General features: G+C 45.6%; 1 protein-coding gene and 1 long non-coding RNA gene across 2 annotated transcripts in view; one reads left to right on the top strand and one right to left on the bottom strand.

Moving 5' to 3' along the window:
• LOC143297588 (NADP-dependent malic enzyme-like) overlaps positions 1 to 17454 on the top strand; it is a 56232-nt gene extending 38778 nt beyond the window's left edge. Inside the window, exons 5-14 of the mRNA XM_076609995.1 lie at positions 1842 to 2003; positions 3127 to 3230; positions 3696 to 3805; positions 4311 to 4408; positions 6845 to 6964; positions 9110 to 9221; positions 9973 to 10115; positions 12188 to 12358; positions 14128 to 14358; positions 16400 to 17454. Coding sequence (XP_076466110.1) covers positions 1842 to 2003; positions 3127 to 3230; positions 3696 to 3805; positions 4311 to 4408; positions 6845 to 6964; positions 9110 to 9221; positions 9973 to 10115; positions 12188 to 12358; positions 14128 to 14358; positions 16400 to 16426 — 1278 coding nt within the window. The 3' untranslated portion in view covers positions 16427 to 17454. The remainder of the gene's footprint in view (positions 1 to 1841; positions 2004 to 3126; positions 3231 to 3695; positions 3806 to 4310; positions 4409 to 6844; positions 6965 to 9109; positions 9222 to 9972; positions 10116 to 12187; positions 12359 to 14127; positions 14359 to 16399) is intronic.
• A 131-nt stretch (positions 17455 to 17585) lies between these two features.
• LOC143297589 (uncharacterized) lies at positions 17586 to 22661 on the bottom strand. The gene is made up of 2 exons (XR_013057296.1): positions 21433 to 22661; positions 17586 to 21332 (listed from the first exon to the last, which is right to left on the bottom strand). It is a non-coding gene; the product is annotated as an uncharacterized LOC143297589 (long non-coding RNA).
• Positions 22662 to 26134: the final 3473 nt, after the last annotated feature.

Here is a 26134-nt window from a genome sequence, read left to right on the forward strand (position 1 = left end):
GAAAGGGGAACCGGCAAGCCTGTGATAACCATCGGGGCATTTCCTTGCTCTCTATCGCAGGCAAGATACTTGCCAGGATCTTACTAAACCGCCTCACAGCACACCTTGACCAAGGTCATTTGCCTGAGAGCCAATGTGGATTCCGGAAAGAGCGCGGAACCACCGACATGGTGTTTGCTGCAAGGCAGCTGCAAGAGAAATGTCAGGAGCAAAATGCTGCTCTGTTCTCCACCTATGTTGACCTCACTAAAGCCTTCGACACCGTGAGTAGAGAGGGACTGTGGAAGATCATGGCCAAGTACGGATGCCCTCGGAAATTTATTTCCTTGGTCAGCCAATTCCATGAAGGCATGCAGGCTCGAGTCCAGGACAATGGTGAAACATCTGCTGCTTTTCCTGTCACAAATGGTGTCAAGCAAGGCTGCGTCCTGGCTCCAACACTGTTCAGCCTCATGTTCTCTGCAATGCTTACTGATGCCTTCAGAGATGGCGATGTTGGAATTGGCCTAAAGTACCGAACAGATGGCAAGCTGTTTAACCTCAGAAGGCTTCAAGCAAAAACGAAGGTCATGACAGACATCATCAGAGACTTTTTGTTTGCTGATGATTGTGCCCTCAACGCTGGATCTGAAGCTGACATGCAACTCAGCGTGGACAAATTTGCCACTGCCAGCAGGAACTTCGGCCTTACCATCAGCACGAGGAAAACTGAAGTTCTCCATCAGCCAGCCCCAGGGAAACCCTACGTTGAGCCCAACATCACAGTCAACGGTCAGAGACTCAGTGTGGTGGAGCGGTTCACATACCTTGGCAGCACATTGTCACAAAATGCGACCATTGACGATGAAGTGAACGTCAGGATTGCAAGAGCAAGCGCAACTTTTGGTAGACTCTATGCAAATGTCTGGAACAGAAGAGGCATTGGTCTTGAGACCAAACTAAAGGTGTACAGAGCAGTAGTTCTCCCCACACTACTGTACGCCTGCGAAACTTGGACAGTGTACCAACGACATGCCAAGAAGCTGAACCACTTCCACACAACATGCCTAAGGAAGCTACTGAACATCAAGTGGCAAGACAGGACCCCAGACACGGAGGTGCTTGCAAAAGCCACCCTTCCCAGCATCTTCACCATCCTGATGCAGTCCCAGCTTCGCTGGGCTGGACACGTGGCGCGCATGCCAGACCATCGGCTGCCCAAAAGGCTCTTCTATGGCGAGCTGCAACAAGGGAAGAGATCACACGGAGGTCAGAAGAAGCGCTTCAGAGATACTCTGAAAGTCTCTCTGAAAGCGTTTGATATCGACCCTGACTCCTGGGAGGAATCTGCAGCGGACCGTGACAAATGGCGCACTGCTGTGCACAAAGGTGCCAAGTTGTGCGAGGCCAACAGGACTGCTGCAGCTGTTCAGAAGAGGCAGGCCAGAAAGTCACGGGCAAACAAGCTCCCTGACAATGATATGCCTGTTCTTGTCTGCCCCAACTGTCAGCGAACATTTCGTGCGCAGATTGGACTATTCAGCCATCTGCGCACTCACAGATAGATTCATGAGCATCCCCCCCCCCCCCACCACCCTCCCCCCATCCCCCAGCTGGATGACAACGATGGTCATCATCGATCTCGATGGACACACACCATACATTTCTTCTTTCCTTTCAATATGTATGATTTATTTCCTGATGGCTGCATTCTTTCTGGAGGGTACCGCACGCGGAACAAAACCTGTTTATTGCCTTTGTTCGTTCGCATATTCAGTGTGCAGCAATGGTTTGATTGTTTGAGATGAAAAAAAAAAAAGAAAAGAAAAAGAAAAAAGAAACTGAAACGATTGATGCGGCAGGCGATCGTGGTGACGGACGGGGAGCGGATCCTGGGCCTGGGGGACCTGGGCGCCTTCGGCATGGGCATCCCCGTGGGCAAGCTGGCCCTGTACACCGCCCTGGCCGGCATCAACCCCCGCAAGTGTCTCCCGGTCATGCTGGACGTCGGCACTGACAACGACGTGAGTCAGTCAGTCAGTCAGTCGGCAACAGTGGTGGTGGTGGTGGTGGTGGCGTGGGTGTGTGTGGGTTGGGGAGTGGGGGTGAGGGGGTCAGACATCTGCTTGGCAGATGTGATGTAGCGTATATGGATTTTACTGAACTTAACTGAAGCGGGGGGGTGGGGGTGGGGATCGATGAAAGATTTAGCGAGGTGTGGGGTGGGGTGGGGTGGGGTGGGGTGGGGTGGGAGGTGGCGTGGGAATGGGATGGGAGGAGAGAGAGGGGGGGAGCGGTTTGGTAGGTGGGGGGAGGAGGGAGGGGTGTGGGGCGGAACAGGGGTCGGGGGTGGGTTGGGGGGTGGGGGTGATGTGTTGCTATTGTTGTTGTTGTTAGTAGTAGCAGGAGTAGTAGTAGTTGTTGTTATATTGTTGTTGTTGTATTGTTGTTCTACTACTACTACTAAGAAGAAGAAGATTAGATATTATATCTGTGGTGCTGACGATGATGATGACAATAATAGCCATGACAGTAAAGATAATGTCAACGGTGATGTTTATGCGACGCTAAATCTCACGCGCATATAAGTCAAAGCGTTGTGCAAATTTACCATCCACACCCATGTGCAGAGACAGACGAGACGAAACAGACAGAAATATTCACCAATCATACGTCCATGCACGGCGTCACAAAGACGGGGAGGAGGGGGAAACAGACAGACAGACAGACAAATCGACAGAGGGATATGTATTCACACACAGCAAGAGAGAGACAGACAGACAATGGGGTATGAGAAACAGCGAGGAAGAGAGAGAAAGAGAGAGAGGTTTTCAAAAAAGATGTAAAATCATAGACACGAAAAAGCTTAGGGCTGACACAATAAACTGAAGGAGTTCCTTATCCATGCAGGGTTATGTTGTTGTTGTTTGCGGTGGTGGTGGTGGTGGTGATTTTGTTGTTGTTGTGGTGGTGGTGGTGGTGATGGTGGTGATGATGATGATTTTATTGTTGTTGTGGTGGTGATTTTTGTTGTTGTTGTGATGTTTGTTGTTGTTGTAGTAATGGTGGTGGTGGTGATGTTGTTCTTGTTGTTGTTGGTGGTGGTAGCTGAAGGGTGCTCTGTGTGTGTGTGTGTGTGTTGTACAGGCGGTTCGGAACGACCCTCTGTACATCGGCCTGAAGCAGAAAAGGGAGAGAGGGGAGAAATACGATCAACTGGTCGACGAGTTCATGCAGGCTGTGGTCCAGAGGTGAGACAGACACAGGTGACTTGCCTGCCTTCACAAGTGGACAGCTCTCTCTCTCTCTATCTCTGTCTGTCTGTCTTGGGAGAGAGGGGAGAAGTATGACCAATTAGTCGACGAGTTCATGCAAGCTGTGGTGCAGAGGTGAAACACAGGTGACTTTTACCTCCCTTGGACAGTTGTGGACAGGTGTGTGTGTGTGTGTGTGTGTGTGTGTTCGTTCGTTCTTTTGTTAAACATCTATCCAAAATTGTGATTTTAGACGAGTGTGTGTGTGTGTGTGTGTCCGTGTGTGCATAAGGGAAGCAATCTGGTATTTTCATATCTTTTTTTGGCGGGGTGGAGTAGTGGTTATCTCCCTTCATCTGTGTGCGCTCTCGTGTGAATGCCCAAGCGTGTGAGCTTGTGTGGTATTATTTAGGGCTGGTTGGCACACACACACACACACTCTGTTTGTGTGTTTGAGCCCAGGTACGGCGAAAGCTGTCTAGTGCAGTTCGAGGACTTCGGTAACCACAACGCTTTCCGCTTCCTGCAGAAGTATAGGAATTCCTACTGCACCTTCAACGATGACATACAAGGTCAGAGACATACAAACACTCTCTCTCTCTCTCTCTCTCTCTCTCTCGCTGTCTGTCTCTTAGTCTGTCTGTCTGTCTAGTGTCTCTCTTCTCTCTCTCTCACTCTCATTTCATCTTTTTTCTTCTCTTCTTTATTCTCTTCACTCTCCCCGGCTATATATATATATATATAGAGAGAGAGAGAGAGAGAGAGAGAGAGCTGACGGGTGTACACACACACACACACACACACACACACACACACACACACGTGTGCACACACCTATTGCGCGCGGTCTCTCTCTCTCGCTCTCCTTCTCTCTATCTATGTATATATAAAAATTATACACTTACACACACACACACACACATATATATATATATATATATTATATTATATATATATATATATATTAATGTGCGTGTGTGTGAGAGTATGGCGGGGATATTGCTGTTGATGATGCTGTCGATAATGATGATGATGATAATGCTAACAATGATGATGGTGATGGTGTTGTTGTGGCAGGCACAGCCTCAGTGGCAGTGGCGGGCATTCTGGCCAGTCTGCAGCTGACGGGAAAGAACTTGGAGGACAACCTCTTCGTCTTCCAAGGGGCAGGGGAGGTAAGGAGGGGGAGAGAGAGACAGAGGGTGAAAGAGAGAGGGTGAGAGCGGGAGGGAGAGAGAGAATGAGAAAGATGGGGGAGAGGGAGGGGGAGAGAGAGGGAGGGGGTGAGAGATAGAGGGAGGGAGAGAGAATGAGAGGGAGAACGAGAGAATGAGAGGGATGGGGGGAGAGGGAGAGATAGGGAGGAGAGGGAGGGAGAAGAGAGAGAGGGGAGAGAGAAAGAAAGAGAGACAGAGAATAGGTGGGGTGGCTGGTGAGGTGTGGGTGTATTGTGGCGAGGGCATGTAAATTATGGGTGTGTGTGTGTGCATGTGTGTGTTTGTGTGAGCTGTATAATATTATGTATGTGTGTGGTGGGGTAGGAGTGCTGTGTGTGTGCTGCGGCTGGGGGGTGGGGGGGGGGGTTGAGAAAGAGTGGTCATGAATTTTTTATGTAACTTGTAATATTTTTCCTTCATGCAAAGCACCCTCAGCTCTTAGAGAGAAAGGGCGCTATATAAATTTACAGATTATTATTATTATTATTCAGAAGAAGAAGAAGAAATAACAACAACAATAGGAGAAGAAGAAGAAATAAGTCAAAAGATGAATAAAACAAAAAAACAAAAAAAAAAAAAAAAAAAAGACACTGTATCCCATTGACACCCACACCCAACAAACCCCATCTTCTGGAGAGATGCAGAATCACTTAGCCGACAGAGTTCAATTATGTCCTCCCTTCTCGTGAACTACGACATATTGCTTCGTCCAACATGGGCATCGGTTTATCGATCTACATGGACTCCCGCGCTATTTTTTAGTAAACGAAATAATAATGAAAAAATGATTTAAAAAAAAAATAAATAATAACAGACATCTGTTATTAGCACGGGTCAATAAACACATCACGATTGATCGATATAAGGATTTTGACGTGTTTGAGGGCTGGCAGCATCTTCTAAAGCTCATGATAGAGTTCTTCGGGTTATTGCTCCTTCCAGCCGACAACACCCCTCCCCCCTCCGCCCCCCATTACCCACCATAAACGTTTCCCTTCTTGCCTCTTCCCCCCACCCCCACACCCACCCCCACTCCCCCTCTCCTGCCGCCCCCTACCCGGCTTTCTGTCATTCTAACATGTCAGGAGATTGGGTTTCGAACTGACAGCAGACTACAGAGAGGTAGCAAGCTATCAAAAGAGAATGATTATTGCGTTTAATGCGGCAGTGGGGGCCCGGGGGCTGGGGGAGGGGTAGGGGGACGGGGGGGCATGTGTGTTGTATGTAGGGGGTGGAGGAGAGGAGGAGGGTGTGTGTGTGTGTTTGCGCAGAGATAGAGAAAGGGGGGGGGAGAAATGGGGGTCACTGTTTGAAGGGTCTGTGGAGGAACACACACACACACACACACACACACACACACACAAGCGTTCTCCAATCAAGTGTGGCCGGCATGATTTGCTGTGAGGGTGTTTGCACTTGAAGCGGATCTCTGGATCAGCGAGTGCAGCTTTTGTGTTGTAGAAGAACTGGTCGTTTAATTCAGAGCTCAGGGCTCCTGCCAGCGTCAAGCAAGCATCACCCCATCGGTATCATAATAACAATAATGATAAACATGATTATAATGTTGAGAAGAAGAAGAACAACAACAACAATAATTATAACAACAATGATAGTAATATTATTATCAGTTGTTTTCATCATAGTCATCATCATCGTTATCATTATTATTGTTATTGTTTTGATTAGTAGTAGTAGTAGTAGTAGTAGTAATAGCAGTAGCAGTATTCTTATTAGTATTATTAGTATTGTTTTTATCATCACTATTCTTCTGCTTCTTCTCATAACTATTTTTCTTCTGCTTCTTCTTCTCATTACTATTCTTCTTCTTCTCCTTCTTCTTCTTCTTCTGCTTCTTCTCTCCTTCTTCTTTTCATCATACTCTTTTTCTTATATATATATGAATGTGTATTGTGTGCCCGCGCGCGCGCGCGGGTGTGTGTGTGTGTGTGCGCGCGCGCACGCACTTCTGTTTATGTAAGTTTGTGCCTGCCTATGTGTGCGTATGTGTTGAGGGTAGCTGTTAAATACACATGTATGTTAAAATGTATGTATGCAGTGTGTGTGTGTGTGTACGTGTGTGTGTGTGTGTGTGTGTAGTCACATTTTGATGTGTGTATATAACATTGATGTAATGTGTTATGTTAACAAAAGTGTTTTTTGTAAAGCTCCAAGAGCAGATTTTTGGATAGTGTGCTATATAAGTATCCATTACCATCATTATTATTATTGTTGTTATTATTCATCTTCTTTTCATACTATTCTTCTTCTTCTTCTTGAAGTCTATAAAACAAACATCAGTCCTTATTAATGAAAATGTCTAGCGTAGTATATTGGTATGTGTGAGTTTCTTCTTCTTCTTGATGATGGTAATGATGATGGTGATGATGACGACAGGCCTCCATAGGGATCGCCAAGCTGCTGCTGATGGCGATGAGTCAGGGGGAGAGAGGACTGAGCCAGGACCAGGCGCTGGCCAAGATCTGGATGGTCGACTCCAGGGGACTCATTGTCAAGGTCAGCTCAGCACTGCAGCCACACACACACACACACACACACACTACTGTCTTGGCTTTTCCGTGTTTGTTGTTGTTGTTGTTGTTGTTGTTTTTCCTTGGTTTTATCGTCGTTTTCATTTCAAGTAATATTGGACGATGCAAGCGATGTGAGTGAGTTAGTATGTGTGTGTGGGAGTGTGTGTGGGAGGGGTGGGGTACGTATGTGTTGTATGTGGGGGTGGAGGGGAGGAGTGTGTGTGTGTGTGTGTGTGTGTGTGTGTGTGTGTGTGTGTGTGTGAGTTCACTTTTTTAAACTCTTCTTTAGTCATATTCATTTAGTTTTTGTGGGTTGGTCAGGGCTTTGGAAAAAAAAAATATTTTAAGGGGTAAGGGGTATGGCGGGAATTTTGTTTATTATGTGGGAGGGGAAGGGAGATGGATGACACAGAGTTTGTTTTGTTTTGCTTTTCTTTTATTGCGTGGGGGGTGTGGGTGTGGGTGGTGTTTCTTTTGTTTACTTGCGGATATGGGAGGGAAGGAAGGAAGCGGATATGGGAGGGAAGGAAGGAAGCGGATGTGGGAGGGAATGAAGGAAGCGGATGTGGGAGGGAAGGAACGGGGTTGTTAGCTGTCACTTCTATCGAGCCGCAGTCAGTGGCTTTACCCCGCTTCCTCCCCACCCACCCCCCACCTGCTTCCCCCCGCCCCCCCCCCCCCCCCCCCCCCCCACCAAGACCACTCATCCCGAAACCCCGAATCTGAAACATTCAGTGGAAGAAGGGGTGAGGGGTGATACACAGACGAGGGTGGTAAGGGTGGAGGGGAAAAGAACTTCCTCTCTCTGTCTCTGTTTGTCTGTCTGTCTGTCCGTCTCTCTCTCTCTCTTTCTCGCTGAAATCTCCTTGAATGATAAAGTGCGGTTTTTTTCTCATTCTCTCTCAGTGTCTCTCTCTTTGTCTCTCTTGCTGTGTCTGTGTCTGTCTCTGCCTCCTCTCTCTGTGTCTCTATATATCTCTCTCTCTCTTCACTCTATCTCTCTCTTGATATCTCTCCCTGTCTCTCTGTCTCATTGTCTCTGTCTGCCGGTCTGTCTCTGTCTCTCTCTATCTGTCCCTCTGTCTCCCTCTGTCTCTCGCGTTGGGTTACGCTGCTGGTCAGGCATCTGCTTAGCAGATGTGGTGTAGCGTATATGGATTTGGCCGAATGCAGTGATGCCTCCTTGAGCTACGGATACTGATGTTCAGTCTCTTTCAGTGTCTCCCCCCCCCCCTGGCCCCCCATACCCCCCACACCTCCTCTGTCTCTCACTGTCTGGCTGTCTAGCTCTACCCCCATCTCTGTCTTTTGCCAAACCACTGTCACGCATGGCCTCTCGTCTTCAAAGCAGTCCAGTCGGGTGTTGCTCAACCATGACATTTTGTTGACACTGACCTAGTGACCCGGTTGTGCAAAGTTTGGCAAGGTAGTGATTGAGATAGATAGGATCGTGGTGACCTTCCGTCCCAACAGCAACTTACAGGATCCGGGCTGTTCAGTGTGACTGCCCACAGGCGTTCTGCACGTGGCCTCAACTTTTGTTACTGTCGTTGATTGGTTTGGGCTGGCTGGGTAATAGTGGTAGGGGGCGGGAAAAAGATGTTGCTGGAACGAATATGATGTGTAGGGAGGGTGGTGGTGGTGGTGGTGCGGGGGATGTTTGAGTGGTGTTCATGCGTGCATACGTGCGTGAGTGCGTGTGAGTGTGTGTGTGTGTGTGTTGGAGAGAGAGAGAAAGAGAGAGAAAGAGCCTCTTCAATGACAGTCACACAGTACACTCACAGCGATCAACCTCAACCCACAGCATGCTGTGAAACACGAACTCGATGAGCCCCCAACGCTCCAGGGAACCACAATCCATCAACCTACTGGATAATGGCAAAGACACATGAGTTTTTTTGTTTTTTTCACAGGAATAAAATATATCGAATAGTGTGTATACATGAAAGTGAGCGTTCATGTTCATTCACTATAAGTGCGTGTGAGAGCATGTGTATGTGTGCGTGCGTGTGTTTGTTCGTGTGTGTGTGTATGTTAATGTATGTGTGCGTGCACGCGCGTGTGTGTGTTTGTGTGTACGCGCTTGCGCCGTTTCGATCTTGTTGTATTGTCCTTGGTGTTGTTCCAGAATCGTCCGGCGGGAGGAGTGACAGGGGAGAAGATTCTGTTCGCCAAGGACCACGCCCCCATTGACAAGCTGAGCGAAATCATCAAGTCTCTCAAACCCACAGCCATCATTGGTAAGTGTGTGTGTGGAGGGGTGAGGGGGGGAGAGATGGCGTGGTGGTTAGGGTGTTGACAATGTGTGTGTGTGGGGGGGGGGAGAGATGGCGTGGGGAGTAGGGTGTTGACAATGTGTGTGTGCGCGCGCGCGCGCGCGTGTGTGTGTGTGTGTGTGTGTGTGCACGCACGCACATACGGTTGGGGAGTGGGGAAGGTGTAATCATCATTATTGGTAAGACTGGGTGGGGTAGGGTGTTAGGTGGGTAGGTGTTGACACTGTGGGTTCTGCTTTCGTCCACAGAAAACTGCGGCTATGGAATCGTGTTTGCGTGTGTGTGTGTGTGTGTGTGTGCGGGTTGCGAAGTGTGGGTGGTTTAGATGGGGCAGTGACATGAGAGAAATGTCTGTTCACATCCCTGAAACGTAGATTGTATATCTATCTATACACAAACACACACACACACACACACACGTGCGTGCACGCAAAGTCTCTCTCTCCCTCTCTCTCTCTCTCTCTCTCTCACACACACACACACACACGATCGCGCGCGCGGACACCTATAACCCCCCCTCCCTCCACCTGCACACGCAAAGTCTCTTTCTTTCTTTCACACCCACACACACACACACGCCCACAAACCTTCCACCCCAACCTCCCCCCTCTTCCCCCCAAAAATAAAACCCCGCCTTTGCATAACGCACTGAATCTGATGTGTGGTGCTTCCCCATCCTCCCCCTCCTCACCCACATCCACACCCCCACCACCAGGAGCGGCCGCGGTGCCCGGCGCCTTCACGGAGGAGATTCTGAAGGATATGGCGACCTTCCACAGCCGGCCCATCATCTTCGCCCTTAGTAACCCCACCAGCAAGGCGGAGTGCACGGCCGAGCAGGCCTACACCTGCACCAAGGTACTGTATGGACACTGCAGTGCACTACACTACACTGCACTGCACTGCACTGCACTGCACTACACTGCACTGCACTACACTACACTACACTGCACTACACTACACTGCACTGCACTGCACTGCACTGCACTACACAACACGACACGACACGACACGACACGACACGACACGACACACTACACTATACTACACTACACTACACTGCACTACACTGCATGGCACGACACTACACTACACTGGATTGCACTGCACTGCACTACACTGCACTACACTACACTACACTACACTACACTACTGCAATGCATTACACTACGGCACGACACTACACTACACTGCACTGCACTACACTACACTACACTGGACTACACTACTGCACTGCATTACACTACGGCACGACACTACACTGCACTGCACTGCACTACACTGCACTGCGCTACACTGCACTACACTGCACTACACTGCACTGCATTACACTACACTGCACTGCATGACACGACACCACACTACACTACACTTGTGGGGGGATTGTGGGGTAGGGGGCAGGGAGCGCGCCCCCCAGCACCAACAACCCCTACCTTTTCTCTTCCCTTTCCCACTTCTTTCCCTTCTACTATCTTCCTCCGCCTTCTGTAGCCGATTTGTCATGTCCCTCTTTCTCTCGCTTCTTTTTCTTCTGCTCCTCAGTCTCCTTGTTTTCATTTCCTGTTTTCCTCCTCTCTCCTCCTCCTTGTTCTTCCTATTTCTTCTACTTCTACATTTTCACCGTCTCCACATTTTCCTCCCTCTCTTCCTGTTATCTTTCTCCCCTCCTCAACACATCCTTCCTATCATCCTCCCTCTCTTCCTGTTCTCTTTCTCCCCTCCTCAACACATCCTTCCTATCATCCTCCCTCTCTTCCTTCCTGTTCTCTTTCTCCCCTCCTCAACACATCCTTCCTATCATCCTCCCTCTCTTCCTGTTCTCTTTCTCCCCTCCTCAACACATCCTTCCTATCATCCTCCCTCTCTTCCTGTTCTCTTTCTCCCTTCCTCAACACATCCTTCCTATCATCCTCCCTCTCTTCCTGTTCTCTTTCTCCCCTCCTCAACACATCCTTCCTATCATCCTCCCTCTCTTCCTGCTCTCTTTCTCCCCTCCTCAACACATCCTTCCTATCATCCTCCCTCTCTTCCTGCTCTCTTTCTCCCCTCCTCAACACATCCTTCCTATCATCCCCACTCTCTTCCTGTTCTCTTTCTCCCTTCCTCAACACATCCTTCCTATCATCCTCCCTCTCTTCCTGTTCTCTTTCTCCCCTCCTCAACACATCCTTCCTATCATCCTCCCTCTCTTCCTGTTCTCTTTCTCCCCTCCTCAACACATCCTTCCTATCATCCTCCCTCTCTTCGTGTTCTCTTTCTCCCTTCCTCAACACATCCTTCCTATCATCCTCCCTCTCTTCCTCCCTGTTCTCTTTCTCCCCTCCTCAACACATCCTTCCTATCATCCTCCCTCTCTTCGTGTTCTCTTTCTCCCTTCCTCAACACATCCTTCCTATCATCCTCCCTCTCTTCCTGTTCTCTTTCTCCCCTCCTCAACACATCCTTCCTATCATCCTCCCTCTCTTCCTCCCTGTTCTCTTTCTCCCCTCCTCAACACATCCTCCCTCTCTTCCTCCCTGTTCTCTATCTGCCCTCATCACTCTTTCTCCCCTCCTCAACACATCCTTCCTATCACCCTCCCTTCTCTTTCGTTTTTTTTTCCATCACGACAAGCTCCTCCTCCATATTCATGGCCACCCCCCCCCCCCTTTCTCCTTCCTCTAAATCTTCTTCTCTCTACTCGCTATCTCCTTCTCCTCGCTCTCTCCTACCTACCATCTTCTTTCTTCTTCTTTCTCCTCGCGACCTTCTCCTCCTTCTCCTCCATTTCCTCCTCTTTCTCCCTCCTCACGATCTCTTCCTCTTTCTTTGTCTCCTTGCCACCCTCCCCCCTTTCGTCTTATTCTTCCCCCTCGCCATTTACGCCTCCTTCCTCTCCTCTGTGTGTGTGTGTGTGTGTGTGTGTGTGTGTGTTTCCGTGCTGTGCACAGGGCCAGGCGGTGTTCGCCAGCGGCAGCCCCTTCCGCCCGGTGACCTACGAGGGGAAGACGTTCAATCCGGGTCAGGGCAACAACGCCTACATCTTCCCCGGCGTGGCCCTTGCCGTCATCGCCGTGGACATCCGGAGAATCCCGGAGGACATCTTCTTGGAGGCGGCTAAGGTGAGGAGGGATGGAGGAAGGGTGCTGCTTCCTTGCCTCTTCGTGGGCAGGTGTTTAGGGGTCATCGTCGCCGTCCTCTGGTGTTTAGGTTGAAAGGTTTTAATGGTTCCTTTTACGGCCATCTCTCTGGGCAGTGAAACTCGTATCCACTGTGTCTCACCCACGTGGGGATGTCTCGGGGTCTTTCAGTGTAAGCATCTACTTCGCCTTCTGGAAATTCTGTGCTAGAAAATTTCCTCTTTTCTATTGCTCTCTTTATTTCTGCCTTTCTTCTTCTTCTTCTTCTTCTTCTTCGTCCTTCACTGTTGTCTCCTTTTTCTGCCTTCCCAGTCCATCTCCCTTTCTGTTGTTTTTTGTTGTTGTTTTTTTCGAGCAAGCCTGGGTCATTTTTTTTCTCTTTTCTGCAATCTGTGATGTACTTTCTGTGCTTTTTTGCCCTGGCGATTAGGTCGTGAAATTGTAAACACTGGGATGGACACTAGCTATCCACTCTGCAGTATTGTTTGCCTAAATGGCCTTATATATATATATATATAGTTATATATAGTTATATATAGTTATATATGTATATTAGTTTGGCTTTGAAGTATTGTTTGTTTTCACAATTTTTTTGTAATCTGGCGATGATCAGTTAAGTGGAAGGGCTGACGTCCTCAGCACGGCCTTGTCTTATTTGCCCGAAGGAGCTAAATGTTTAAGATAGTGTGTCATGAACTATGTTTTGTGGGTTTGTCTTGGTGATTTTTTTTTTTTTTTTTTTTAAGATGTGACAGTTTATCGTTGACGAGGTTGAGCATTTGTATGGTTTGACAGTCCTGATATGGCTCTGTGCGGTCGGCCGGACTATAAGCAACAATAAACAATAAACAGTCCATTGTGTCTAGGGCTCGGCATAAGAAGATGGGGCCCAATCTTCCGGTCTCTGGTGTGATGGTGGTAGGTTTTTTCGTGCTCTGTCTTCTTCTCGTTCTCATGTGGTGTTTGTCTGCTGGTCTTTGGAGCTACATATTTGAGTATGCTGGCCTTTGGAGCTAGATGTTTGAGTTTGCAGGTCTTTGGAGCTACATGTTTGAGTCTGCTGGCCTTTGGAGCTACATGTTTGAGTCTACCGACCTTTGGAGCTACATGTTCGAATCTGCTTAGGAGCCACATGTTTGACTTTGCTGGTCTTTGGAACTAGAAGTTTGAGTCTGCTGACCTTTGGAGCTACATGTTTGAGTCTGTTGGCCTTTGGAGCTAGATGTTTGAGTCTGCTGACCTTTGGAGCTAGATGTTTGAGTCTGTTGGCCTTTGGAGCTAGATGTTTGAGTCTGTTGACCTTTGGAGCTACATGTTTGAGTCTGCTGACCTTTGGAGCTAGATGTTTGAGTCTGCTGACTTTTGGAGCTAGATGTCTGAGTCTGCTGGTCTTTGGAGCTACATGTTTGAGTTTGCAGGTCTTTGGAGCTAGATGTTTGAGTCTGCTGGCCTTTGGAGCTAGATGTTTGAGTCTGCTGACCTTTGGAGCTAGATGTTTGAGTCTGCTGACCTTTGGAGCTACATGTTTGAGTCTGCTGACCTTTGGAGCTAGATGTTTGTCATGCAAGCGTGTGAATGACTGGTTTGAAAGTGCTTTGATTTGTCTCTGCACCAGATTCAGCGCTATTTAGATACTAACTACTAGTAGTAGTAGTAGTTGTCTGCTGACTATGCTGGGCTATGGCCTCAACTGAACAAACCGTCTTGAATCTTAAATCTCCGTGTCGTTGTTGTTGCTGTTGCCGCTGCAGTGTCTGGCCAGTCTGGTGACGAAAGGGGACCTGGCGGAGGGGCGGGTGTACCCCTCTCTCTCCAGCATCCGCTCCGTCTCCCTTCGGATCGCGGCCCACGTGGCCGAGTTCGCTTACCGCCTGGACCTGGCCTACCTGCAGCCCGAGCCCCGCGACAAGGCCGCCTTCATCCGGGCCAGGATGTACAGCACCGACTACGCCGCCTACCTCCCGGACATCTTCGACTGGCCCGTGAGTACCACCACCACCAGATGCTGATCTGCGCGCGTGTGTGTCCACAGCTACAGCCATCCACATCCACTTCCCTCCCCAACACCGGCCACCATTTTCTCCCACCTTCCACTACCACCACCTCCATCACCTCTGCCCCGTCTCCTCCATCTCCTCCTCCATCCTCTTCTTTTTTCCTCGGTCGGCAGGAATTGGTGGTTGTACTTTTCTCGTTTGTTGGGGGAGGTTGTGGTTGATTGGTTGGTTGGTAAGGAGACATTTCAAAGTGGAAAAGCTTTTTGTCTTTTTTTTTTTTCCATTAATGTTTCTGACTCGCGTGTGTAAACAAACTGAGTCTGTGTATAATTCAGTGGGTGTTTTCTCACTTTTATTTTATCATTCTAAATTTATATAGTTCCTTATTTCGCGTATTTTTTACCGTTTTTTGTTTGTTTTTTTTTGTTGTTGTTTTTTGGGTTTTTTTTGTTTGTTTGTTTTTTGCTTTCCCAGTTGTTGCCCTGATTGTTTTCAGTCACTCTGTAAGGTGGTGTACCATGCTCGGAGTGATCATAGGTTTGAAGCGAATGTAGGATCTTTCAGTGGACAGGTTAGAAGCACTGATACCAGGCATGCAGTTTACACGCATTGGGTATGTCAATTGTTGTGTCAGAAGTGAGCGATCTAAATACAAGTTCCTTCCGTGAATATTTTGGGGGGTGGGGGTGGGGCTTCCCCCTGATTTTGATTCTTTTTGTCCAAGAACACACGAACTGCACACACACAGACACACACACACACACACACACACACAATCACAGGCTACTTGATACTACACTACAGAAGAACAGCAAGTGACACTGAAAAAAAAAAACAAAAAACACTTGGAAATATCTCAACACTACACCAGCCCGAGTTCTTACTATTAGAGTACGATTTGACATGTTACATTATTTCACACTTATAACAATGTTTATAGGGAACTAGGCGGAAGCTCAGGACCACAGACGTTTGATTCCAGAATGGAAGACCAAAATTTCTTTTGTTTTTTTAAACACGCTTGAGAGTGTTCTAGATGAATTCTTTTTTTACATTGAAAACTGGCGACATATTGGTTTACTTTTGGTTAAGCTCAGTGGACTAAGTGTTAGTATTCCCCAACCAGCATTTTTGTTGTTTTTTTTGTTTTGTTTTGTTTGCCTTTTACTTATTTCCTTATTTTCTACGTAATTCTACATTCGCATTTCTTGCCACGATTTGATGTTTTGATTTTTGTTTGGTTGTCTGTTTTTCACTCCATCTGCAATGCCACAGTCACCCTGGATCCATCACGTGTCATCTTCAACGTTTCATACTTTAAATATAAATGTCAAATAATCAAGATCTTGTAATATTCATTTCGTATTCTGGTATCAAGGTGTACACTATTTGATATTTCATAATCCAAATATACCTACCTTAGCGTACTACGTTGCCATTGCATATTTCAAATATCTCTCATTTGAGTTCTTGTAATATTCACTTCCTGTTCCGATATCTTCATGTACTTTAAATAAAAAAAGATGTTAAAAACATTACGTTAAACGTTTTACATTTCAGATAACATTGAACTTGAAACCTAGTCACATCCAGTTATTTCGTGATCCCTTGTATTGGAAATACTTCAACAAATATTTCATCTGCCAAGTTTTGATATTCATGAATATCAGTGATCCCTTGTATTCAAAGTACTTTAAATATTTCGTGTTCCAAGTTTTGATCATTATGTTCATATTTAGCGATCCCCTGTTGTTGTTTTTAAATACTTTGAATATTTCATGTATACCTACTATGTTTTGATATGTTCATCTAAAAAACAAAAATTCTATTCAGTTCCACATCTTGGAATATAGTTATTTCTGGGTTCCCACTATATCTTTATTTTCATTCTTTGAAATGACTTTGCTTTTTTTGGTCTTGTTTTGTTTCGTTTTGGGGTTGTTGTTTTTTGTCTTGTATGGAATCATTATGATTATGATTTATTTTATGGACGTTCTGACCATGCTTGTGGCTGTCTGTCTGGCAGGGTGTGCAGAACACTGACAATGTATGATCCCCTTGGTTTGTTTCCTTCTTCTTGTTGTTGCTGCTGTTCACACGTTTGCCTGTCATCATGTTGTTAGTTGGTTTAACTCTCACCTGTGAGTACGTTTTGTTTGGTTTTTTGTTGGTTTGCTCTGCTAACTGACTTCTCCTCACTGTAGAATGACACTTTGAGTAATGAGGGACTGATTAATTTATTTTATTTATTTTTCATTTATTTGGTTTTCTTTTCTTTTTATCGGGAGGGGATGGGAGGTGGTGTTGTTTGATGTTTTTTGTGGATTTAGAGAGAGAGAGGTAATGGATTTGGTCGGTTTGGAGAGAAAGAGAGGAGGTGGGGAGGGGGGGGGCATGAAGGAGGGGTGGGGTAGGAGTTGGGGAAGGGGGTCTAGGGGTGGAGAATGAAGGGTGAACAGTAACACAGTGAAGCGAGGAAAATGCAGAACTGTATGAACGCACGCACACACACACACACATACACACCTTTTTCACACAAGGGAAGTTAACAAAGAACCTGAACGGTCAGGGGAGGCGGACCAGAGATGCATGTCTTGATTTGACGTGGGCAGTGTGTGTTTGTGTGCGTGTATGTATGTATGTATGTATGTATGTGTGTGTGTGTGTGTGTGTGCGCGCGCGTGTGTGTGTATGTATGTATGTGTGTGTTTGTGTGTATGTGTGTGTGACTTGCTACAGATTTCGCATTGCGCCATACGAGCACACATTAAAAAAAAAAGAAAAAAAAAAGTTAACACTGTTTGCTCCTCCATGCAGGCGAACGTACCTTCCCTGGTGACACCCCACCATCACCACCCCTGCCACCCTCCCCCAGCTCCCTTCCCCACACTAGTACGTAGGCACACAAGCACACAGACATACACACACACAACTACACACACACGCACATGCGCACTGCACGCGCGTCACACTTGCACATAAACAATGTGTGTGTGTGTGTGTGTTTGAGGAGGGGGAGAGCACTATAATTTATCACACACACACACACACACACACAAACACGTGTATATATATATATATATATATATATATATATATATATATAAATTCTTTTTCTTTCTTTTTTTTAAAATTAAGAACATTATTAATTTTCAACTTCAATTTATTTTCAACAGTTGCAAACATGTTTGTTAAGTTGTTGGGGGTGGGGGTGTAGTCGTTGTTGTTGTTATTGTTTGCATTCATGTACTTTTTGCATTCGTGTTTTTAAAAATGTATATATTTTCTACTCATAATCTTCTCCATTACTTGGGAGGGTGAAATGCTCTTTATCATTTTTGCCGCTCACCTGTGATTTTGTTTATGTTTTTTTTTTCTTTTTTGTTGTTGTTGTTGTTTTTTTGTTTTTTTTTTGTTTTTTGTTGTTGTTTTTTTTCGTTAAAAGATCGAAAATACACTAACAAGTTCTTTCTTTTGTCGCCTTATTTGGTAGTGCTAACGTACATCAATATGACACCATTCTGGTTCACCTGAGTAACATACATCACAAGCTTACTCTTGTATTCAGCTACATTCACGGGTTACATTGATATATATATATATATATATATATATATATATATATATATATATATATATATATATATATATATATATATGTTCAGATTTGTGCGAGGTGTTTGGTTTTTAATTGAATCTCTGTACGATAAAGCTGCCATCACTGTTAAACACCCGATGTATAGTTTAGACGCTGTGTGATTAAGCTACATTCACTGATTAGTGTGAGGTAGTTTATACAAGTTCCACCGTGTGATAAAGCTACATTTTATGCAGTTGATACCAAACGTTCACTGTGTGATTAAGCTACATTCTTTGATTAGTGTGAGATATATAGTTGAGACCGCAAATTGATTAGAGTGAGATACATAGTTTAGACCACAAATTTACTGTGTGTTAAGGCTGCATTCACTGACTAGTGTGAGGTGTGTGATTGATACCACAAGTTCATTGTGTGATAGTGTGATGTATGTACTTGATAGCACAAGTTCGCTGTGTGATTGAGCTACATTCACTGATTATTTTGAGATATATACCTTAGACCACACATATACTGTGTGATAAAGCTGCATTCATTGACTAGTGTGAACTATGTAATTGACACCACAAATTCATCCTGTGATAAAGCTACATTCACTTATTAGTGTGAGGTAGTTTATATAAGTACACTGTGTGATAAAGCTACGGTCATGATTAGTGTGAAGGAGTTCATACAAGTTCACTGTGTTATAAAGCTACATTTATCTATTAGTGTGAAGTATGTAATTGATACCGCAAATGCACGCTCCATTGACGGATCAGCGTGAGACAGAGATTAGTTAAGATGGTGTAAGTTTTCACTCCAGTCTCGCTGCACAATAACGCTGCATCTCTAATCTGCACGAGGCACTTACACGCACACTGACGTTCATCATATGCAGAAAGACACGTCAAGTTAATCAAAAAGAAAAGCTGTCAAGGTATTCCAATCCGTAATTTGAATCAACATAAAATATATTCTTACTGATCCGTAATTCGAATCAACATGACCCTAATGATTTATTTCTACTGATCCGGAATTAGAATGAACATAACCCTGGTGATTTATTTCTACTGATCCGGAATTAGAATGAACATGACCCTGATGATTTATTTCTACTGATCCGGAATTAGAATGAACATAACCCTGGTGATTTATTTCCACATCAGTGTTTTTAATGAGGCACTTTGCAAGCTGAAACTGATCAAAGAATAAATAAATAAGTAAAATGAAACAAGAAAAATATGAAAAATAATGATAACATTGATTGCTTGATTGAATGTTGAATCTGTAAAGATTGAATCTTTAATGGGTAAAGAATAAGCCACAGTAAAGCCTTTTTTCAATTCTGCCCATTTAACGACACAAAATATTAAAACGAATAAATAAAATGAAATAAGATAAATTGATGAAGACGACGGTGTGAGGAGTAACTGGAAGATTCCATTAACAATAACAAAGCAATGAAAAGAACAATGGTTATATTATCACGTACGTACGTATGTGTGTGTGTGTGTGTGCGCGCGCGCGCGCGCCCACACACACACACACACACACACACACACACACAGAAGCGCACGCACTTGCATTTGTTCGTTTGCTAGCACGATCACATATACATTCAACTTTTCATTCATCATGGCATGCCAGCAGATGGACTGATTAGGAGGAGGAGGAGAAGAAGAAACCCACGCACACCAATATATATATTGATTGATAAGGACTGATGTTCGTTTTGCAGATGTCAACAATTCTCAAGGCCAAGGACACTCCCGTTTAACGTCGTGCCGTCACTAGTGCTAGTAGTCTCTGTGCGATTTACACACAACAAGGAACGAATGAGAGTTAGTATACACTGCATGGATGTAGGGCCAATTATATCAATCAAGTAAGGAAGTTAGCGCTTTTTTGTGAACGACAATTTGTGCGATGTGTCAAGTTAAGAAAGAGTGAAGGATGGTGCGCTATACCCAAAAGCGCGAAGGCGCTGCAAAAAAACAAAACATACAAAAAAACAACTCAGAGGATATGATGGTAATTACGATATAATGAACTAGAGGACATGACTATGTGTTGGACGACGTGTCTGTGCACTGTCAGAGTGGCTGTGCATTCCGCCGGATGTGCTGCTTTTCGTGGTCCACTCCATGGTTGCGGTCTCAAGAGCGAATCAATTTCTTTCATTAAGATATTATTATCGATTGTCAAATGAAGGAGGAGAGGGAGTGAAGAGGGGTGGGGGAAACATTTGTGTGTGTGAGTGAGCGGGTAGGTGTGATTGTGAGAGAGAGAGAGAGAGAGAGAGAGAGAGATTTTGTATGAAAAAAAATTAATGTGCGCGGGCGCGCGCGCTCGCACACACACACACACACACACACACACACACACACACACATTTTGTTCAAAGATCTTGAAATAAAAGTCCATACTTAATAATACTATTCATTCATTCATCCTTTGATGTGTTTAGTTATTATTTTTTGTCATCACGTCCACTTTTAATGCATCTGATTTTTGTTTTTGTTCTTGTTTTTTTTTCTGAATAATATTATGCGTTTGTTTACATGCTTGTTATTTTATCATCGCCAAATACTTCTCTTTTTCAGCCAATGGGATGTGAGCGCTTCGTCTCACGTTGCAAGTAGTTTGAATGCAAAGCACAGCGATACAGCTGTTTGTTTCTAGACATCTCCCATTCACCAGTTCACCACGATAGCCAACACATATCTTGAAATCGTGAACAGACTCCACGCAGCATTCCTTCTCTGGGATCCGTATTCTCCCTTACCTTGACAATTTGAACGTCGACATCGGAGCTATTAATGATTTTTTTCCCCCCACCAAATTTCCGTACAAACCTTCTTGGACATTCCAAACTCCCATTGTACACTTGGACCTGACTGCTCAGAAGTAGCCTTAGTATGCCATGCACATCAACCTGAAGCCCAGCGATATTTCTCTGTTTTGTTATGGTTGGTTGGTGGTTGTTGTTAGTTTTTGTTCGTTTGTTTTGTTTTGTTGTTGTTCTTGTGCTTTTGTTGTTGTTGTTTTTTGGGGGATGTTTGTTTTGTTGTTGCTGTTGTTGTGTTTATTTGTTTTGGATTTTGTTTTCCTTCAAATGCAGTGTATCGATACAGATACAATCTCTAGGATAACATGACAAGAATGCTTGATGACCAGGAAGCTATCTGTTCTGTTTTGTTGCTAGAGATGCGTTGTATTTTGGGCGAGAATGTATCTTACAGTGTCATGGGAATGAGAAATCTATGTTTCTTTTAGTACTTGCTATACTATCATCTCTGCATTGTAAGCTGTATTATCCTTGCACTGTACAATTATCATTTCTTAAGTGTTGTTGCTAGCGCCGCAATGAAAAGTCTACCTTTTTTAATTTGTCGCAATGAAAACTCTACATATTCGGTGGTATAATGTTAAAGACTGCATCTTTTGTGTTGTTGCTAGCGCCGCAATGAAAAGTCTACCTTTTTTTAATTTGTCGCAATGAAAACTCTACATATTCGGTGGTATAATGTTAAAGACTGCATCTTTTGTGTGGTTGGTTGTCTTTTGTGTATAAATCCTGGCGATGATTTCTTGTCATGTCTTTTAAACCTAGCCATTATTATACAATACTGGCAAGTTACTGTGAAAAAAATTAATTCAGTCTTTGACTGTCTGTCTGTCTGTTCGTCTCTCTCTCTCTCTTGCTATCTCTCCTCTCCATCATCTCTGTTCGTCTCTCTCTCTCTCTCTCTATCTATCTATCTATCTATCTATCTAACTATCTCTCTTGCTATCTCTTCTCTCCATCATCTGTTTCTGTGGGGATTTGTTTCTTATTCCTTATTATTTGTTACAACTGCATCTGAACACCTGTTGGACTGCAAATCGCTGTGATGATCATTGTTATACATATATATATAATTATAATCTCTCTCGTCTTTCCGCTGCAGCTGCTAGGTGGTGTTATTGACAGGGATATCTCTTCTTAAATGCTATGGCCAGCATGGTTATGGGTGGAGGTCTGTCGTATGGGAGCGCTTGTAAGCCTGAGCCGGGTTGCCTGAGGCGGTCTTTGGAAGCGCTAAGTTTGCTTAGAGTTTAGATTACGTCATAGTGGTACATCTCCAGACCATTTTTCTCAGTTTTAGGATTTTTGTTCTGGATATGGTTTTATGACTTGAAACACCACTTTCTACTGTTTTCCCCCTGGCACTGAAGGGGTTTAGGATGTTCCTAAGCGTAAGGAGTTTACCGTGGTGGAGTTTGGGAACATTGTTAAACGATTCAGCAAACTTAGCGCTGCTAACCTTCCCTCGTTGCAACCCACCCCCTGGAGGGTTACGCTATGACAACGGCTTTTGTTTAGTCCTGTTACTGACAACTGCAGCGGTTTCTTGTTTTGTGTTTAAATTAAGGAGTGATACGTTCCTTCACGACGTGTTGTTGCGCCTTTGTTCAGTCCTGTAACGACTGCAGCGTTTATGAGGTGTGATATCTTTGTTTTCAGTGCAGCAAGCAGTAGTGAGTGATAACCTTTGTTTTAATGAAGCACAGGTCGGTTGATGGAGACAGCACTTTTTTGACATGACATGCCACTGGGGTGTTGTTTGATGGTGATTCGTTTGGTTGTTTTGTTGTTGTTGTTGTTGTAGTGAGTGATGGTAAATGAGGTACATTGTGTACAAAATCTGACGAATAAAACATGCATCATTTTGACAGCAGCGTTTTGAGTGCTGTGTGTGTGTGTGTGTGTGTGTGTGTGTGTGTGTGTGTGTGCTTGGACTTCTTTCAAACTACTGCTTGTTGGCTGTTTCCCTGGTGGTGAGTGTTTGGGTTGGGTTTTGTTTTGTTTTTGTTTTTTTGTGTGTGTTTTTTGTTTTGTGTGTGCGTGTCTGTGTGTGTGCGTGTGCATGCGTGTGTGTGTTTGAGCAGGTCTGTACGCGTATGTGTGTGTGTGTGTGTGTGTGTGTGTGTGTGTTGGGAGCTTCGGTCCGTACGGTCCCACACACCCATACCCCCGCTCCCCGACCCCCAACCCCTCCCACACTTCTTCCATCCTTCCACACACACATAAAGTTCTGAATAACAGGTTCTCTTGCACTCCTGCTTCAATGGAATGACGCATCCCCTCCCTCCCTCTCTCTCTCTCTCTCTCTCTCTCTTCTATTATGTAGTCTGCGTCTCTCTCTCTCTCTCTTCTATTATGCAGCCTCTCTCTTTCCCTACCCTTAAAAAAACAAAACGTGTCAACCATTTCTCTCTCTTTCTCTCCATTATATAGCCTGCGTCTCTCTCTCTCTCTCTCTCTCTCTCTCTCTCTCTCTCTCCAGCTGGGCCATGTTAATTAAAGCGTATCTTCAAGTTAACATATTGGGCATCTCCAAGAAATGGCTCAAGGGAAATGCAGGAAATAAAAGAGTGCTAAAACAAAGGATGATAGGTTGTTTTAAGCAGTCATGGGTATGATAACTACGATTTTAAGCAGTCATGGGTATGATAACTACGAAAAAACTTAGGACAGCGTTCGCCAGATTCACACTTGGTATTAACGACTGGAAAATATATCATTCGTTGCGAAGGTTACAGACCGATTAGGTCCAGATATTCAGCCAAATATATACATGTCAGTTGTCCAGTTGATGTATAACATCTGTTTTGGAACCAAGACACAAGAGCTACAAGATGTGTAGGAAACACGTATTCACGTAAACACAAACAAGATTGTATCATTGTCAGTTTATGGTTTTCTATCATCTTCTATGCAAGCCACTTGTTAACGTGCGTCTATGTAGGTTGGAGGCCCATACATTAAAATATGTGCTCCCCCCCCCCTTTCTCTCTCTTCTCTAATATACACCCCCTCTCTCTCTGTGTCCCCCTCACTGTCATCACCACAACATGACACTTAAAGAACTAGCACTGTCTTTCGGTATGCACCCTTATTACATGCATACATATTTAATGCAGCAGAAAGAGACAGAGAGATAGAGGCAAAGAGACACACAGAGAGAGAGAGGGGGGGGGGAACGGGGGGGGAGCGGGGAGAGAGCGGAGAGAGAGACGCAGACGTGAGGAGAGAAAAAAAGAACAACAGACAGGGATTAAGAGAAAATAACGCACACACAAGAAAAACAAATACACACAAAAAACAACAATATCCATAACCATCCAAGACCACCACCAAAACGCGTCACAAAACGAACACACACACACACCACACACACACACACACACACACACACACAAACAAAACTCACCGCATCATCACCATCAGCAGCAGCACGGCCTCTCCGCCCCCCACACTCCCCACCACCACCACCACCAGCAGCTCTGCGAGCCCGACGGCAGGAGGGGCCGGAACCGGAAACACCATGGCGGCGGTGCTGGAAGTGTCGGTGGTACCTCTGCTTCATCATCTGCATGCAGCGCTGGCAGCCGAACTTGAGCAGAGGAAGCACAACCTGCTTCTTCCCTTTCCCTTGCTGCAGCTGCTCCCAGCCCATCACCACCACTCCTCCTCCTCCTCCTCCTCCTCCACCACCTGACGATGACTCCCTCTCCTCCTCCTCATCCTTCCCATTCCCATCCACCAACACTACCTCCTTCGCCCCTCCTGCTCCTTCGTCTTTTTCTTCTTCTTCTCCTTCGCATGGGCAAACTATAACCCCTCCTCTTGTGTGGAACTGGGAGGGTCCTGTTGTTGTAGTGGATGGTGAAGGTTGTCGTTGATGCGGTGGTCGATGTCTCAACCCCGAGGAGAAGTCCGTACCTGCAGAAGCAGCACGAGCAGTGGTCAGGGGAGTGGTGAGTGTGGAGGGGGGGTCCACTGTTGTTGTCGTCGTCATCGTCACCAGGGTGTCACAGAACGTCGTCGACGACAACGACAACGACGATGGCGTCAACGAGGGGAAAGGAGGGTTGGGGAGGACGTACAGGCCGTTGTGGTGGTGGTGGAATTTGTGGGGATGGTTGTCTTCGTTGTTGATGTTGTTGCTGCAGTTGTAATGGTTGTGGTGGTGAAGAAGCCGAAGACGCGAATTCCGGCACTCATGTCATCCTGCATATTGCTGCTGTTGTCGTTGTCGTTGTTGTTTCTCCCAATCTTGTTGGTTGCTCGGGGTTCTAGAAAATGAAAAGAGACAGACACAGTAATTTAAGGTTTGGGTAGGAGGAAATTATGATGATAATGATGAGGAGGAGGAGGATTGGTGTTGTTATTGATATTGGTAGTAGTAGTTGTAGTAGTGGTGGTGGTAGTAGTAGTATTTCATTTTTCTTTAACAAAAAATGGTAAAAGTCCCAAATGAAAGAAAGAATGAACGAACGAATTAATGAACAAACAAACGAACGAACAGACAAAAGATTTCGGTCGCTACTCCTCCCCTTACCTAGTTCGCACCTCCCCTTCAACCCCCCTCCGCCCCCCGACCCTCATCCCACCCCCCAACCCCTTCCCGTGCCAAGCCCTCGGTTGTGCCCCGCAGTGAACAAGGCGCTGATTGGCCATGACGCTATAGGGTCTGTCGCCCGTGCTGATTGGTCAATTTGGTTCTAGCCAGCCACCTACAGTCACGGCAATATCCACCGTCAGGTGATACGGCCGACAACTCTTAATAATCATCCCGTGACGCAGTGGGGGATGGGGCGGAGGGGAAGGGGGGGGGGAGAGGGGGTGCCTGTCTAACACCAAGCTGACACCACCAGAACGACACCATATTGACAGCCACCAGAACGACACCATATTGTTTTTGTGGTCCCCCCCAACCCCCAAGTTTAGATTTACGCATGCGTGCGACTGACTGGTGTGAAAGAGCTTCGATTTGTCTCTGCACAAGACTTAGCGCTATACAGATACTAATAATCATTAGCAGTAGTAGTAGTAGTAGTAGCAGTAGTAGTAACTCCATCCTGGCACCACATGAACTACACCACGCTGACATCGCCAGAACGACATGACGCTGACACCACCAGAACGACATGACGCTGACACCACCAGAACGAAATAACGTTTACACCACCAGAACGACACCACGTTGACACCACCAGAACGACACCACACCACCAGAACGACACCACGTTGACACCACCAGAACGACACCACGTTGACACCACCAGAACGACAGACGTTGACACCATCACATGTAGTTGACACCACCAGAAGGACACCACGTTGACACCACC

This window comes from Babylonia areolata, chromosome 23 (assembly GCF_041734735.1).
Source record: "Babylonia areolata isolate BAREFJ2019XMU chromosome 23, ASM4173473v1, whole genome shotgun sequence".
NCBI lineage: Eukaryota > Metazoa > Mollusca > Gastropoda > Neogastropoda > Buccinidae > Babylonia > Babylonia areolata.